Below are 16,767 nucleotides of genomic sequence, written 5' to 3'. Positions count from 1 at the left end.
TGGACAAACAGCAAGCTCATTCTTCTCTGATGACTGGGAGTCCCTATCAGAAGTCTTGTCCAAGGAGGCAGTCCAGGAAGTTGGTTGTCGTTGCTGAAGAGGCAGTACGTTATAAGCTCCTTTAGAATGTGGGCCTTGTCTTTTATTTCTGTGGTATGTTTCCCATGTTTCTAGTATAGTGCCCAGCACACAGTAAGTGCTCTATAAATACTAGAAGAAATGATGGTGATAATTCCACTAACATACAGTTGAATTCCATGAAATGTTTTCAATCTAACGGAGTTATAATCCCAGCTCTGCCACTTGTCTGCTGTGTGACCATTGGCAAGTAATTTAACTTCTGTGCCTCAGTTACCTCATCTGTAAAATTGGGCTTAAAACTCTGATCCTTGTGTGGTGTCCCACACAAGGTTGGAGTGTACCCAACCTGATTATCTTGTATCTTCCCCTGTGCCTCGTATAGTGTCTGGCACATAAATGCTTAACAAAATGCCATAAAAAAAAAAACTCTTAGTTTGCCTTCTGTCAAAACAGCCATGGCTCTACAGTTTAATTTTATGTCCATTCTCTAGACACTTTGTAAGAGTGATCAGGGACGGAGACAAGGGTGATCTTTTCAGTCCAAAGTGGTCACGTCCCTTGGGGGCAAATTCTGTACTGCAGAGAGATGCAGGCAGTTTGGAGGAAGGATGTTCCCCTGCTAACATTGAAACCAGACTTCTCTTGGAAGGACATCTCAGTTTAAATACACTGTTCAGTTATAGCAAGAGTGTTTTTTTAATCAAACTGGTCCATTGGTGTATGCCTATTATATATGTAATGTGTGTAAGTTTATGTATAAACAGTGTGTGTGTATTAGATACAGTAAAGTCATTTGAAACAATTTATTTGAATTCCTTGCCCAGAGGACCTGGGTTCTAATCCCAGATCTGCCATTTATCTGTTGTGTGATCTTGGACAAGTCACTTAACTTTTCCCTCCCTCAGTTACCTCACCTATAAATGAGAATTAAGACTGTGGTCCCCATGTGGCAGAGGGGCTGTGTTTAATCCAATTTGCTTGTATCCACCCCAGGGCTTTGTACAGTGTATAGCACTTAGTAAGTGCTTAACAAATGCCCCTTTCTTCTCTTTCCCACCCCTCCTTTCCAAAAAAAAAGGGTGAAGCAAATTGGGGAGGAATCCCTTGGTAAAATTCCTTTTGCTTCTTGAAATGTTTCAAATAAACTAAAAAACTCTAACAAACTCTCATCTGTCCCAGTGTTTGGAGGAATTGAGAATAATTTCAACTATTTTGTCATATATCCTCTGTGTTTCAAAAGTAAAGAATAGATTATTGCCTTGGAATTTCCTGAGGTAACTTAGATGAACCTGTTGTTTTTATCTTCTAGGTATAATGACTGGGGCATTTTACTCAGTCTCAACATTATTAAATCAAATGATACTACATTATTTTGAGGTAAGCATCTGCCTATTAGTGAACCATTTGTCTCCTTTTTCCCTGTAGACATTTGCCCTGTTTGAGATAGTCTGAATCTAGTGTCCCCAAATTATAAAGTAGGCAGAAAAGGAAGACAACCCTGACTCTAGTAGTAGTAGTAGTAGCATTTCTTAAGTGCTTACTGTGTGTAAAGCACTGTGTTAAGCATTGGGAGAGAATACAAAGGTGGAAATTGAACACAGTTCCTGTCCTTCAAGGAGCTCACATCTAAAGGCCTATATCCCAGGCCTGGGCAATACTGGCAGCCTTCACTGTTGAGTATTTATCTTGCTGTCTGAAGGAGGAATGGGGGTTTAGTGATGAAAAAGGGTGTGCTGCCTGACCTAGAAGAAAGAGCACAAGACTCAGGAAGCCCAGGTTCTACTCCTGCTTTCTTTGCCACTTGCCTGCCCAAAATGTAAAATGGGGATAAAATGCCTATTCTCCTTCCTTCTTATACTGTGAGCCCTATCTGAGGACAGGGACCTTGTTTTATACAATGCCTGGTACATAGTATGGGATTAATCAATCGATGGATGTTTTTTATTGAATATTTACTGTGAGCTCTCTTCTTCCAAGAGTACAGTACAGCAGAGATGTATTGATTGATACCATTGATTGATTGACGCACTTACCCTTCTATGTCTTGGGACGATAATTTGGGATTCATTGGTGGTGATGTGTCAGCTGTAAGAGCCGTTCGTATCTCTACTGGCTCTGAATCGTGCTGTTGCTACTCCTGGTGGGTGTTGAGCAGAGGCGAGATTCCGGGGAGCCCAACAACAGGGGTAGGAGCAGGTTAAGGATACATATAAATGGAGAGAAGAAGAGAGAGGCACATAGCAAAACAGGAATCTGGGTGTGTAGAAGGAGAGAAGAAATGGCAGGTGGAAGGGGGTGGGGAGAAGGGCAGTCAAAACTTGGTCAGGTAAGGGATGCTTTTGTTGGGTTGGTTTTTTTTTTTCTCCTCCATTGTTTTTAATCAGTAATCTGCGATGATAATTAGGGGGCTCAAGCAAATCCCAGGCTGGTTTGAGATGGAGAATGACTTATTAACACTGCCTGAAAATTGTTCCAAGGGAGAAGAAGTGAATGCTGGACGGATTGGGCTGACCCTTGTTGTAGCAGGAATGGTGGGTTCCATTCTCTGTGGTCTGTGGCTGGATTACACCAAAATGTACAAGTAAGTGAAGATGGATGAATGTGCAAAAAATAGATACTCCTATGGCAGTGCAGAGTTTAAACAAGAGAGAATTCTGTTACCAAAGAATATGGGATTGAGCACTCACATTGTTTCTTGTCCCCAGATCCAAAAGGAATGATGCCGATTTTTTGAAAATGGATTCTAGGGTAGTACTGAGTATTTTCTGACTGCAGGTATATTACCTACTGATAAGCAGCTCCAATTAAAATGCAGACCTGTTTCTTCTAGAAGAATCAGAAGAACTGAAGCCTGGTATATATGCAAAGGCTGCGGTCTGCAGGTGTATAAATCGGGGAGAGTTTATGACTCTTTCTATATGGATGTGGGTGCTCTAAGCATATTCTTGCCCAGAGCACACCTTTATATACCTCTGAAAGAGCCCAGAGATATTTAGGTATAGAATAGCTGCTCGGTTTTGTTTTTCAGAGCCACTTCAGGCAACAGGAACAAATATAAAGAATTGTAGTAGGTCCCAAAGGCTCCTTTAGGAGTTTTTGATTTTCTCAGGTGGCCACTGGGCTCCGAGACGCCAACTGCTGTTCTCCCTGACAGTTTGATCCAGGGTCTGTCACAGAGAGCTCCTAGTTCTCACCCCACCACATAATTGGAATGCCCTGGGTGACCTTGGAGGGAGTGGGGAAGAGGAGAATGTGAGTCTAGGGGTGCCTAGACTAGTGGAAAATTTTGATAGTTTTCATTTTGCCATGCCATTACAGAATGTAGGTATCCTAATTTTCAAGCCCACTTCCTGAGTCCTGACCATACTTATCCAAGGCAAACAGTGTGACAGTTTAATCTCCTTTGGTTTTTTGTCAGCGATTTCTTGTCTTATTAGCAACCCCAGTGTAAGTGGCTTTAGTTTAAACATAATGAAAAAGGATAACTGGAATCTGTGGTCACAGTTGAACAGAGTAGGACTGGAGATGTTAAGTGGATCTTGTGAGGCCAGGAAGAGCCAGGATAAGAGTGCTTTCTCCTGTAAACCTTGTGATTGACCCATGACTGGGTGCTGTAGATAGCAGTGGTGCCTGCCCAAGGACCAAGTGCCAGGCTTGAAGTTGAGTCTTCACTTCCTAATGAGAAAATAAGGAGAGTGGGGGGACGTGGAGGGGACGACAGTGTGAGTTACTTATTAAGGCCACGGACACCCAAACCCAGAAGTTTTGAAGAAGCTCCCAAAATGCCCACATTTTCAAAGGCAGGATTACTGCAGTTTAGGGACTCTTTAAGAACCTCAGAGAGGCCCCCTAAGTACTAGAGTCTTGGGGCAGTTGCACCAATTTCCCTTGAGTAGTTTGGTTTTTTTTTCCTGACGGGAGGCTTCTGGTGGCTCTCCTGCTAGCTCACCTGGATTCTAGGGATTGCCACCCAAAACTCCCCAGGTGGTTATTGGGAGGGATGACAAGACTAGGTATATTGCATAGCCTGAAGAGCTCTGTCAGGCAGGTGGATAAACTGATGTCAGGGATCCTGGTGGGAGAAACTGGAGAGGTGGGCCTGCTGGGTAGGGTACCTGTCTATCCACTCGTTGATAGTGTTATATTACACTCTTACAAGTGTTTAGTAAAGTGCTGTGCATACAGGAAGCACTCAGTAAATACAGCTGATTGATTGTTGGGTGCCTCCCCCTTGTTCTTTAACAGCTCATTGCTCGCTAGCCTTAGTTTGCTCCATTTAGAAACATGGCCCAGACTCTATGGAAACTATTTCTCCCCAAACAAACTAGCCTCATGTAGGCACATTCACTGAGTGGGGAATTAAAAGTCAATTGGGAATTGGGGAAGTGAAGGAAACAAAGAAGAGTTTGAGGCCATGGGAGTCATAAGTAATTGGGAGCAGTTGTCGCTACAGAAATCAGGAAAAGAGAAGATGCGAGTATCATTCGTAAGGGATGAGGGTCAGTGAACGAGGAGCGGCAAGGAAAGGCGGAGCGGAGCCCAACAAGACTGCTTATTATCCATGAATATTTTTGCAGGATATTATCTCTTGTGTTGTAGTAAACTCATCTATCTCAGCCAGCTATTCCTTGTGGTGGGTATTTAGTGGGAATAGAAGTATACTCACTGACAAATTACTAGTATCAATTTTTTGTTTTGTTTTTAGGCAGACAACTCTAATAGTTTATATATTATCCTTTATTGGAATGTTGATATTTACCTTCACCTTGGACTTGGGACACCTTGTCATTGTGTTTATTACCGGAGGAGTGCTTGGGTAAGCATCTCACATGTACCACAGTTAAGATATAAAAAGCATTGGAATTTTGAGGTACTTTCAGTTAGAGTTTTGATTCAGTTTTCATTATGAATTTTACACAATATGTAAAACTTTGGGTTTTGAAAAAGTCCCTGAGCACCCATTTTGAGTTTTGGTATTTTTAACTGATTTTCGATAAGTATAAGGTAGAAAAATCCATTTGGCCTAAATTTAGCAGTCCCTGCTTGTGTGGGAAATAGCTGAGTGCGAAGGACCGAATGCAAGAACACTTAGACACAGGGTTAGGAACTCTTATTACTCAAGAGTCCATTTCCCTTTCCTAGCTTCCCTGCTGTCATGCTCTTTGAGCCATGGCTTGTCAGAATCCTCCCTTTCCTCAACTGGTATGTGGGAGTAATGATAATATGATCAATAATTTACAGATTATGGAGGCCAGAGGAGGAACAGGTAGGAAGTAGTATAAACACAGAATGAAATCTGAATTAATAATTGAATGTTTAGATAGATAAAAGATATGTATGGAATACAACTTGCCCATTGTCATGCCAGTCAGTACTGAGAAAGGTACAACCCTTGGCCCAAAAGGGAGAATTGAGCCCCAAATTTGTGATATAATAATAGTACTTGTAATGATTCCTTAATCTTTCTTTTTGGTGGTGTTTTAGATTCTTTATGACTGGCTACCTCCCACTTGGCTTTGAATTTGCTGTTGAAATTACCTATCCTGAATCAGAGGGTACATCATCAGGTCTTCTTAATGCTGCTGCACAGGTAGTTCTGTGTTTCTTTTGGGATGCTGGGATCCAAAAATGGTATTAGATTATGACTCTCCCCTGAAATTTCAAGGGAATTAGTACTCGATATGGATTTTCTTCTGGGATATGGTGTTTTCAAACTTTACCCTCCAGTTGATATAAAAGTCTGTTTCCAGAAGCCAAATCTGAGGCCTTTAAAAGGGCTAGGAAAACCATGTGAGTTGTTAAAAAAAAAAAAAAAAAAAAAAAAAACAACAAAAAAACAAACAAAAACCAAACCACTCGAAGCAGTTATAAAAATACTTCTGTTCCTTCATTTCAGATATTTGGAATCCTTTTTACTTTGGCTCAAGGAAAGCTCATACAGGCGTACGGCCCCAGGGAAGGAAACCTTTTTCTCTGTGCGTGGATGTTTCTAGGCATCATTTTAACAGGTAGTGCTATAGTCTTTCGATGTAGCAATTCATTTGAATCAAATAAAGATGTAGTACACAAATGGTTTGTTGCTAATTCAAAGGATTGGGAAGTATTTTCATCACATGGACTTCTGTGCATATTTATATATTTACTATAATGTAATAATAATAATAATAATAGTATTTAAGTGCTCATTATGTGCCAAGCATATACTGAGTATTGGGTCAGAAGACTAGAGAATTAAGAACAGTGTGACTTGTAGAAATATTCCAGAAGATGAACTCAAACATTTTGGCAAATTATCCAGTTAATTAATGGTTGGTTGTGTGCATCCATTACTGGATTAGTTTTAAAACAGAGACTCTTACCTGTAACAAATGGCGTAAATTGATCACCTTTTGGCTCAGGATTTTGTGAGCTCTCTGAAGCTGTTTGCTGACCATTTTATATAAAGCTAATTGCAAAAGGCTAATCAGCCCATTTTTATTTTATCTTTCCCTCAAACTACACACATTGTAAAATAAGTAACGTCTACGTTCTTTATGACTGATGTAGCACAAAGCATTAACCAACCTCCCTGCACAAGCTATTATCTGGTTAATAAACCTCCAAAAGGTCAATGATAGATTAATTTTTTTTTCCCTCCCTGGATGGATAAGTGATGCAATGAAAACAAATCCCTTAGGCCGGAATCTAGCAGTAACCCTTGGGAACCTCGGGGATTTAGAACTGCACTATACTTCCTTGTATCTGAGATGTGTTGAGATGACCGCCAGAGAATTGTGACCCGCCATGAAAACAGATGTGGCAAATAAAAAATATTGAAATCATGTGGATGTTTTTCCGTTTCAGGTTTAATCAAATCAGATCTGAGAAGACACAATATAAATATAGGAATTGCAAACTCAGAAGTTAAAGCTGTAAGTTAATATTTTGTTTCGTTTGAATATTGCGCTTAAAATTGAAAAGTAATCTTCTCTGTCAAATGATGCTTGAACTGTCTTGTAGTTAGGATTAGTTTCAATAATATTTTTCTGTAAGATTTAATCTAGTTATTCTTTCTGCAGGTGCCAGTTGACAGCCCCACAGAAGAAGAACCAAAAGTTATTGGGTTGGCCAAGCAGTCAGAATCTGCAATTTGAAGCCAGTGGAAAAATTCTGAGAAGCAAACATGCACAAATTTCATAAAACAATAAGCAGGTTGGAAGCACAGGAATTATATTTATCTGTCTATCTATCTATATATATATACATACATATATATATATATATATATACATACATATATATATATATATATATATACACGATATAGTTTATGAGCAAAAAAAGATGGTTTAGGTATTGGTGAGGCAAGATTACTGAAAGTTACCATATGAACTCTAATTGCACAACAATTTACATAAAATATACTACATTTTCACACTATATTCAACTCCATTTTTCCATTCATTCAGTGGTATTTATTGAACGCTTGCAAAGCAGTATACTAGGTACATAGGAGCATACAACAAACATATTCCTTGCCTTCAAGGAGTTTATAATCTAGTGGGGGAAGATAAAAATTATTTACAAATAAAGGGAGCAAGGGAAAGAACAAGGATAGAACAGGTAGTAATACAAATGCTAGAATGAATGAATTGAATCAGTAGTTGAAAATACATGGATATAGATGTTCATATGAACTGAGGGTGGAATAAAGTATAACAGTGTAAAAGGTCCTTATTGGGTTGTTGTTTCCAAAGTCTTGTTATAGCTTACTCTGACTGAAAGCAAATTGAAAATCTGCTGGTTCTCAGTACCTTGTGAAACTGATATTTTGCACTGGACAATCACTAATTTTTAAAAAAAAGTTTGGAGATGGTCCTGCATTTTTATAACAGTAATGATGATAATTATGGCATTTATTAAGTAGTACATGCTAAGTGCTGCAGTAGATACGAGGTTATGAGATGGGGCACAATCGCTGTTCCATGTCAGGCCTCTGTCTTAATCTAGTTTTACAGATGAGGAAACTGAGGCCCAGAGAGTTGGTGACTTGACCAAGGACTGGATATAATCAAGTGGTTGAGCTGGGGTTAGAACCTGAATGTCCTGATATCCAATCCCAGGCTCTAATTGTCTTCAAGACCTTATGTTATCTTTACATCAGGATGGGGGAATGGACAAACACCAGGAGGAGGAATTACTAATCCCTCTGTCAGGAAAGCAAAAGTAATAGTTGAACATGCAGGAACAAACCAATGCTTGGTTCAGTCAGAGCTATCAATTCTCCTGCATCTTTGGGTTCCCCAGCTTCCTGGGGCCATGTTCCTTACTTCCCACTTGAGACAAAGGGGTCTTATTACACTCATTATTACTATTTATTGAACTTGAGCACCTGTGTGCAGAGCACTGAGCTAAGTGGTGATGACGATGATGGTATTTGCTAAGTGCTTACTATGTGCCAGACAGTGAAGCATTTCCAGTACTTTACCAGTCTCATCTAAGGGAGGGAGAGTCACTCAGAGGCATATCCATTGCATTCGAAGCTTGGGCAGTGGCTAACGAGTGGAAGGTAGTCTGCTACAAGTCAAAACGACCTGTGCTAGGCAGCAGTGTCATGGGAGTCGAGGGCAGAGACTCAAGTTTACTGCACAGAAGAAGGCAGTGATAAACTACTTTCGTATTTTTACCAAGAAAACTCTGTGGGTATACTACCAGAACGATTGCGGATGGAGGGGCATACTGGGAGAGATGTTGTCCATGGCGTCACTATGGGTCGGAGCTGAGTCGACAGCATAGGACAAGACAAGTACATGGGATAGTCCACAAATCTGAGTGTCTTATCTACTGCCTACTTTAGGTTTTTAGGGGCATGCTCATGTCTTGAAAAACCAAAGCTGAAAGAAGTGGTGAAGGGTGGAGAAGTGGACCCACATTAACACATATCTCTCTCTTTATATGTGGGGCGAGGAGGGCCGGAGGAAGGCAGGGTTGAAAGCTGGAAGGGAAAGGTTCCCTGACGCCGTGAAGCTGCGGTAGTCCATACTCCAGTGCTTTCAGGCTTGGTTTCAGGCACTTGAGCTAGCAACACCAACCTCTCTTGCTACCGCCAACACCACTGAGGCCCAGCAGGTTGTGGAAGCAGCCTCCTATTTGGCGCATTCAGAGCCACCTGGCATAATTACTGCCACTTGGGTCTTGGTGATAACAGTGGAAGACTTGCAGTGGTGACAGAGGGTGAGCTCTTTTCCTCTATCTCCATCTCCCTTCCCCTTCCTTTTCCTCTTCCTCCTTTTTCTCTGTTCTCCGACCATGCCAACTCTTCAGTCTCACATGATTTCTTGGAGGAGAACAGTATTGTGGCTGTCTTGTTCTAAAGGCCTTGAGTTTTTGCACAATGGGGAGTAATTGAAAGCCGGAATTATTGTGTTCCTATATGTCTGGAGCTATATATTTTTTTTTAATTTGTCATTAAAAATGTAGGGTGAAATCTTCATTGTAAAATATATAGAAGAACAGATGTTTTCAATAGACAGAGGTGATGTCTGGTTTCTGAAAACTTGAAATGAAAGACTTGTGTGAGCCTATCCTATAAAGCCCTGAAAATCATAAAATGGGTTAACTCGTGTGCCTTCATTTTTAGATGATTTCACAACGTCTTCAAATGATTAAACAATGCTTTTCAGAGTTGTCTTTTGAGTTCTTTGGGTAGCATTTCATTGAAAATATGGTGGTGTTTGTATTTAAAGAGGGTTTAAACCGTTTTCTTGTGTTAAGGTTGTCCAGGTTGTCCTTGTACTGATACTGAGTTGTGTTGTATTTTCTTCAATCTTATTTCTTGGTGGAACATGTTTCATTATTATGGAAAAGTTCATGGTGCCTTTTTCTTTTTTAGTTCAGGAACTTTTTTTTAAGAAGATGCATTACAAAGGGAACTGTAAGATATTCCTCTGTATGCCATATAGAAGAAGGCAGGATCATTCAAAGTTCATACAAACTGATTTTCTGTGTTTCTGTTCACATTCCTACCCTAATTTCTGTCAAGAAGATTTTTTGTTGTTGTTAAGATGAGTAGGTTAATCAGTCTCTCCTTTCCTTATCACTAAAGTTCTGCTTTGTCTCCGTAGTAATTAGCTGGATGGGAGAATTGGGTATCACCTTTTGTGTGAGTTGGATGCTGAGAGTAGCATTTTCATTTTGCCAGAGCTTGGCCTTTTTCCCATTTTATTTCTCAACACAGTCGCTTGAAGTTATGCTTTCTCCAATATGACACATTTTCCTATTTGAATGTGTAATGGTTGAAGTTAGTGGCCAGTGAGACAGTAATCTGAGTCAAGGCAGACATTTGAAAAAAAATCATGCACTGTCATTATGAAATTTGGAGTACTTGAAGCTTAAATGTACAGGACATAGCATATTGCAAAGCCCAGATTCAACAGACTAGTGGCAAGAGTTTAGATTAAAAGAGTGGGAGCAACCATTTAATTTTCAGTATATCTCATTTTAAGAGATCTGCTGCTTTAAAGCCTTTAAGGGCTGTGCTCTCCTTAACCAGATACCACCAGGAAAGTGGAACTTGTAATTTAACTCTTCTCAATGGAAAAAATATAATAATAAAAGAAACCTTTTTTTAAAAAAACTTTTTCTGGGAGGCAAATATAGGAACTTACTCTAGTAGCCATATGTGCTGCATTTCCTGTGAAATAAAGAGAGAACACGGGAAGTTGTCACCGAACAAGGGACGTTGCCACGACAGCCTCGTACCCGCAGCCAATCCATTTATAAATATTAAAGGGGCCCAACCCCTAGAGCTTGTTAGACCGCTTCTAAATGTGGGTGCAGAGGCTGGGATTGCTCACTGGAAAGTTTTCAGCCTCAGGGTTCTTGCCTCCTTCCAGGTATTACTTGTGTGGGGGAGGAATGAGATCTTTTTTGGCTCTGGAACTTAACTGCACCCTACCTCTAGGCTGTAAATTCTTTGTTGGCAGGGATGGTGTCTAACAACTGTAGGGTAGGGTACTTTCCCAACTGCTTAGTGCAGTGCTCTGCACACAGTGCTTACTAGAAGCAGCATCGCTCAATGGAAGGAGTACGGGCTTGGGAGTCAGAGGTCATAGGTTCGAATCCCGGCTCTGCCACTTGGCAGCTCTGTGACTGGGCAAGTCACTTTACTTCTCTGTGCCTCAGTTACCTCATCTGTAAAATGGGGATTAACTGTGAGCCTCATGTGAGACAACCTAATTACCCTGTATCTACCCCAGTGCTTAGAACAGTGCTCTGCACATAGTAAGTGCTTAACAAATAACATTATTATTATTAATAAATGCCACTGAATGATTGCCTCCCAGGCCCAACGTCTAGTGTGTACAATCCACTGAGAGCATGCGCACAAACTCTATTACTTTATAGAGCTGGGGCATGCTGGAGGTCAGGTCTGGGAGCCAGGAGTATTATGAGGTTTTTTGGGTTTTTTTCTCCCCCCTTGTGACTGCCAGGTTGCTACACTGGATTAACCTAGGAAAGGGTGAGCCAAGCAACTTTCCTGTTCATATTTGTGAGAAATAAAGTGTTATTGATATGTTTTTAAAGTGACTGAAATAGAACTACACTTGTGTTATACTGGGTGAAATTTTATGGAGAGGGAAACAAAACTTGTTTGAAGCAGTCTGCATCACCCTTTTTTTTTTTTTTTGACACTTCCCTACTTAGGTAGTATGGCTAGGGAATTTATTATGCAGCAGCTCAATGTTCTGTTTTTAGTAAGCAATTATGAAGATTGAAATTGGCTCCCAGTGCAATGCTAGTGAAGGGATAAGCGTTGCTATGGTGATCCTGTAATCTTGCTTAAAACAAGCCCCAGAAAGCTGCATCAGGTTGTAAGCAGTTCCTGGTGGTGAGGCACTGTACCCCTACCATCCCATTACCTTATCCCACTAAGTGATAAATCATTGCCTTCTGGCTATTATGCTTGTACAGAAATGTATTTATTGCTATGTTGATTTATCTAGCGATTTACCTCACCTTCCGCTCAGCGAAGAAATTGACATAGAAGATCAATGACAGTAATTTTGAAGTGGTGTTTGGTAGCCACAACTGCACTTCTGCCAGTCTGTGAACTTGTCAACAGGGATTGTGTTTTCCTATTATTATAGTGTATTTACTCAATAGTGCTCTGCACACAGTAAGCGCTCAGTAAATACGATTGACTGTACCCCTGGAGGAGAGCTCACCTGCACAAATTGTAGTGGGTGGGGGGAGTTCTTCCTTTATTTCTTTACCTAAAAAAATGCTTCATCTCCCCTAGCCTAATCCTCTTCTCCAATTTGGCTACTCTAGGCCACTGAATCTTTAAAACATTCTCCCCATTGCACAGGAAACTGTTCTATAGTTAGGTCTTGTGGACTCAGAAAACACCCACCGATGAGCTAATTGACAGAGTGAATGATCTGACCCCAATATCGACTTGCTGCCAATGTATAATATTTATATATAAAGAGAGGAGGGAAAAAAAGAACGGGTTGCCCCTTGCATGTCGCTGTCGTCTCTATTGTATAGGCTATTGGTTATTTTGTATATTTTATATAAGTAATAGTATGTTTTAAGCATATATTGTGGGTAAAGCACTGTGTTAAGTGCTGCAGAAAAGTACCAGTGGAGAATTAATAATAATAATGATATTAATTGCTTACTATGTGCCATGGAATCTATTAAGCCCTGGGGGCAGTGGGGAATACAAGCAAGTCGGGTTGGACACAGGCTCTGTTCCACATGGGACTCACAGTCTTAATCCCTATTTTAGAGATGAGGTAACAGGCACAGAGAAATGAAGTGACTGGCCCAAAGTGAGTGGCAAAGCTGGTATTAGAACCCATGACCTTCTAACTCCCAGGCCTGTGTTTTATCCATTATACCATGCTACTTTTCAGGCACAAGTCCTGGCCCTCAAGGAGCTCAGAATACAAGAATAAGGCTAAGGAGGGCTGGCTACTGACACACGAGGAAAGGTGAAACGATAGAAGAAATAAAAACAACATACACAGGCAAGAATTGGAGCTACAAGAACACTGACTAAAGGAACAGTTCATGCCTCTCATTCCCCAGGCAGGGCTGTTCAAACTCCAACAGGCAGAGCAGCCACAACTCCCCACTAACCACAACCTTTGACATATAAGCTATTATTTGATCAATAGACATAAAATTGCTTGTGCAATAGAGATAATGGTTTCCAGAAAGGCTGGAGTGTTTTCCCTTCTCCAGGTCAAACCTTACTACAGAACTTCTGCAGACCTTTGGAGGGGTTGGCAGGATGGAATCTGGCCACATTCGCATGACTTAAAAGTCCATTACCTAGGCTCTGCATTTTCCCTAACCATTTTGAAGGGGACCTTTCTTATGTCAGGACATAAGGACACAAGTCCTGCCTTGTGCTGCAAAAGTCAGAGCTTTATCCCACTGGAAATTAATTATTTTAGAACATAACGACTGGTCTTCTCTGTTTATTCAGGGTTTGATTTCATGTCACTTCTGGAAAGGCCAAAGAATAATTTTTACAAGATAAAAATCCTGCTGAGGCCATAATGGAGGAAATTCCAAATGCAGGAGGGAAGGATTGGACACTTTGTGAAGAAAATATTTGTACAAAGTCAGTGAGCTTATGTTTACAATTTACACTTTAGCTTTATGCTAATGAATTACATTATTGATTAGATGAGATTAATGATGAAGAACAGGCTTCTTCCACATTGACAGGAAGAATCATCAGTGGGGGATAAAAATGGAGTCAGGCACTTTTACATTTGCACTAGGATTTATTTGCAAAAATGACAAATTTTCCATTGCTTTTGCTAATAATCCTCAAGACCGTATAGAAAGGTATGTTTCTTCATCTGTTAACACAGCTATGTTTATGCATAATAATAATGATAAGTATGGTACTTGTTTAGCACATCCTATGTGCCTAGTGCTGGGGTAGATACAAGATAATCTAAAGCCAACCTACTCACTGTACCTTGATCTCCTCTATCTCCCCACCGCCCTCTCACCCACATTTTGCCTCTGGCCTGGAATGCCCTCTTCACATCTGATAGTTACTCTCTCCATCTCTTCCAAAAGCCCTTCCCTGCCCTCATTTCCTCTTCTCCCTCTCCCTTCTGCATCATCCTGACTTGCTCCCTTTATTCCCCAACCCCTCAGCCCCTAAAGCACTTATGTACATAACCGTAATGTATCAATTTACATTGTCTACCTCCCCTTCTAGACTTAAGACCATGGGGGCGGGGAAAGAGTCTGTTATATTGTACTCTTCCAAGCACCTACTACAGTGCTCTGCACATAGTAAGCACTCAATACAATTGATTCTGTTTCTTTTCTGGTTCAAACTGTGATCTCTCTAAATTGAAGTGATCAGAACTGTAAGCAGTATTCCCAGAGCAAACAAATCCATGGTTTTTATATGTGGCAAAATTTTATCTTTAGCTTTTTATGCCCTTTCTGATGCTCATAATTTTGCTAGCCTTTTGGGTAGTGATGGACTTAAAGCAACAATTGTCACTGACTCCAGATTTCTTTCCTGAGTCATTACTGATAGTTCAGAGTCCATCATCATGTAGTTAAAATTTGATTTTTTTCCCTTTCTGATTTTCCTTGATCTAGTTTTTACTGATGTTTACTGGCCAACTTTCAACCTACTTTACTATGCTCTAAGGTGTTCTTGCAGTTTATTCTTCTTACATGTTACCTCACCACTCAGAAGACCTTAGAATCATCAGTAAATTTAAGAGATATGTGCTCCCTCTCCCAGATTATTTTGAATATGTTAAGAAAAACCGGTTTTAGCCCCAATTCCTCTGGGATCTACTCTATCCTGAAAGTGGCCTATATTTGTATCCTATCTCAAAATCGGTTTTCTGCCAATCCTTTCAATCTCTTGGTCACCCATTTTTAAATAAACGATTGACAGTTTTTGTTTCAGGCTCTGATGGGAACCGGAAATTTCAGCAGTGTGTAACAAAGAAAAGGTATCAGGAATATTGCCGAATTTTTACTGAACCACAAAGGTTAGATTTGTGTTGCTGGTTGAATGATATTTTCCTGGTCTGATTCCCAGATCCAAACTCACAATTGCCCTTTTATTCGTCCCACATACACTTAACCAATTTCCCCCAAGTTTCTTTTGCCGGAATTAGAGCGAATGCAGTGAGCAGACCACATGTCAGCTGAGGGTAGAACAAAACTAAATCCTTCTCTCTATGTCTTTGAACAGCGAGTCTAGTCAGTTTCAGTAGTGATGGCTGGGGAACAAATTAAGCACTTAAAAATGAATGGTTTTCTAAGCTGCCAAGATTCATTGGACCTCATCCTTGCATTCCCTTAACATTTTGAGTTACAGAAACAGTTTGAAAATTCCTTAATGCTGGCCCTTAGCTCTTTCACATCTCTAGGGGCTTTCTTGAGTTCCACCTCTCCAGCAGGCTTTCATCTTTTTCTTCTCCCCACCTCCTAATCCCCCAGTTGCCACCTGAACACTTCTGCCCCACTGCAGTATTTGCACCTGCAAGGCCATCTACAGCATTTCTGCACAGAGCAACTTATAAACTCTAAGCATTTGCTCATCCACATATCCATGTTTCCATTCACTTTTTCCACCTATTGGTGATACATTTTGTGTCTGTCTCCCCTGATGGACTCGTTAACGGAAGGGTTTATGTTTTCTATTCTATAGTCTCCCAGTGTTTAGTGCTGTATTTTGCCTACAGTAAGGGTGCAATAAAGACCCTTGATAGGTTGCTTGACCCCATTTTTCTGTAAGCCGCCTCCCCCCCACCCCTCGAAACAACCACACACATATCTGTTTAGAATCCAAAGAACTGTTCTCCTAAAAGGTCTTAAATGTTTCTGTGAGCTTTTTTGTGGCTGGGACTTCCTTCAAAAATCCTGGAAGGCTTAAAGTGAAAGGTAATCCAGAGAACTGGAAAAGCAGGTTATCAATCAACTGTACATATTGAGTGCTCACCGTGCAGAGCACTGTACTAAGTGCTTGGAAAAGTACAATATAAAAAAGACTGTAGACATGTACCCTGCCCACAATGAGCTTACAGTTTAGAGAGTCTAGGTTAGGTGGGAATATAGAGCAGGGGGATGGAAATTTGATTGGATAACAGAATTTGTGGATTCTTCTGCCATAGAGTTACTTTAAAAACTCACCTGTCAGAAAAGGGAAAGACCATGTGGTAACTCAGAGTTGCTCCCACCTGGCCTGTTCATGAGGTGCTGCTTATGGGAAGAGGTCATCAGTGCTGTTATCCCTTCTAACTTCGCTTGTCTGTCTGAACAGTAATCAAGAGCTCTTCATCCTAGACCTCCAGATGGTACAGTAGTTCCACTGGGCTCAAGAATCTACTATTTTGTGGACTCAAAGGAAACAAGGCTTACTACTGTCAACTGAATTCTGGATATTTTTCAGAAAGAAGTAAAGGGCTTGGTGAATCTCTTGATTTCTACTAAGCATTCATTCAATTGTATTTATTGAGCACTTACTGTGTGAAGAGCACTGAATTAAGCACTTGGGAGAGTGCAATACAACAACAGACACATTCCCTGCCCACAACCAGCTTACAGTCTAGAGTCTACTAGTGTTACAGACCTATTATAAAATATTTCCTAGCTGTTCACTCAGGAAGTGTGGGTGCTAACTTGCATATGATTTTGCTG

General features: G+C 40.6%; 1 protein-coding gene across 2 annotated transcripts in view; it reads left to right on the top strand.

Annotated features, from left to right (window-relative positions):
- Window positions 1–16,767, top strand: part of FLVCR1 (FLVCR heme transporter 1) — a 35,673-nt gene that overhangs the window by 12,742 nt on the left and 6,164 nt on the right. The window contains exons 4-10 of one of the 2 annotated variants that reach the window (XR_005661137.1): window positions 1,391–1,458; window positions 2,559–2,662; window positions 4,787–4,897; window positions 5,566–5,671; window positions 5,978–6,089; window positions 6,925–6,992; window positions 7,140–7,272. Coding sequence is in view for 1 of the 2 variants with exons in the window: in XM_001509866.4 (XP_001509916.1) it covers window positions 1,391–1,458; window positions 2,559–2,662; window positions 4,787–4,897; window positions 5,566–5,671; window positions 5,978–6,089; window positions 6,925–6,992; window positions 7,140–7,214 (644 nt within the window). In the remaining variant the exon portion in view is untranslated. Of the gene's footprint in view, window positions 1–1,390; window positions 1,459–2,558; window positions 2,663–4,786; window positions 4,898–5,565; window positions 5,672–5,977; window positions 6,090–6,924; window positions 6,993–7,139; window positions 8,496–16,767 lie in introns of those variants that run through there. The other variant, XM_001509866.4, reaches the window with a different exon arrangement.

The sequence above is a fragment of the Ornithorhynchus anatinus genome, chromosome 19 (genome assembly GCF_004115215.2).
Source record: "Ornithorhynchus anatinus isolate Pmale09 chromosome 19, mOrnAna1.pri.v4, whole genome shotgun sequence".
Taxonomy (NCBI): Eukaryota; Metazoa; Chordata; class Mammalia; order Monotremata; family Ornithorhynchidae; genus Ornithorhynchus; species Ornithorhynchus anatinus.
Note: the sequence above shows the minus strand (reverse complement) of the source record. Positions and strands in the feature narration are given on the sequence as shown.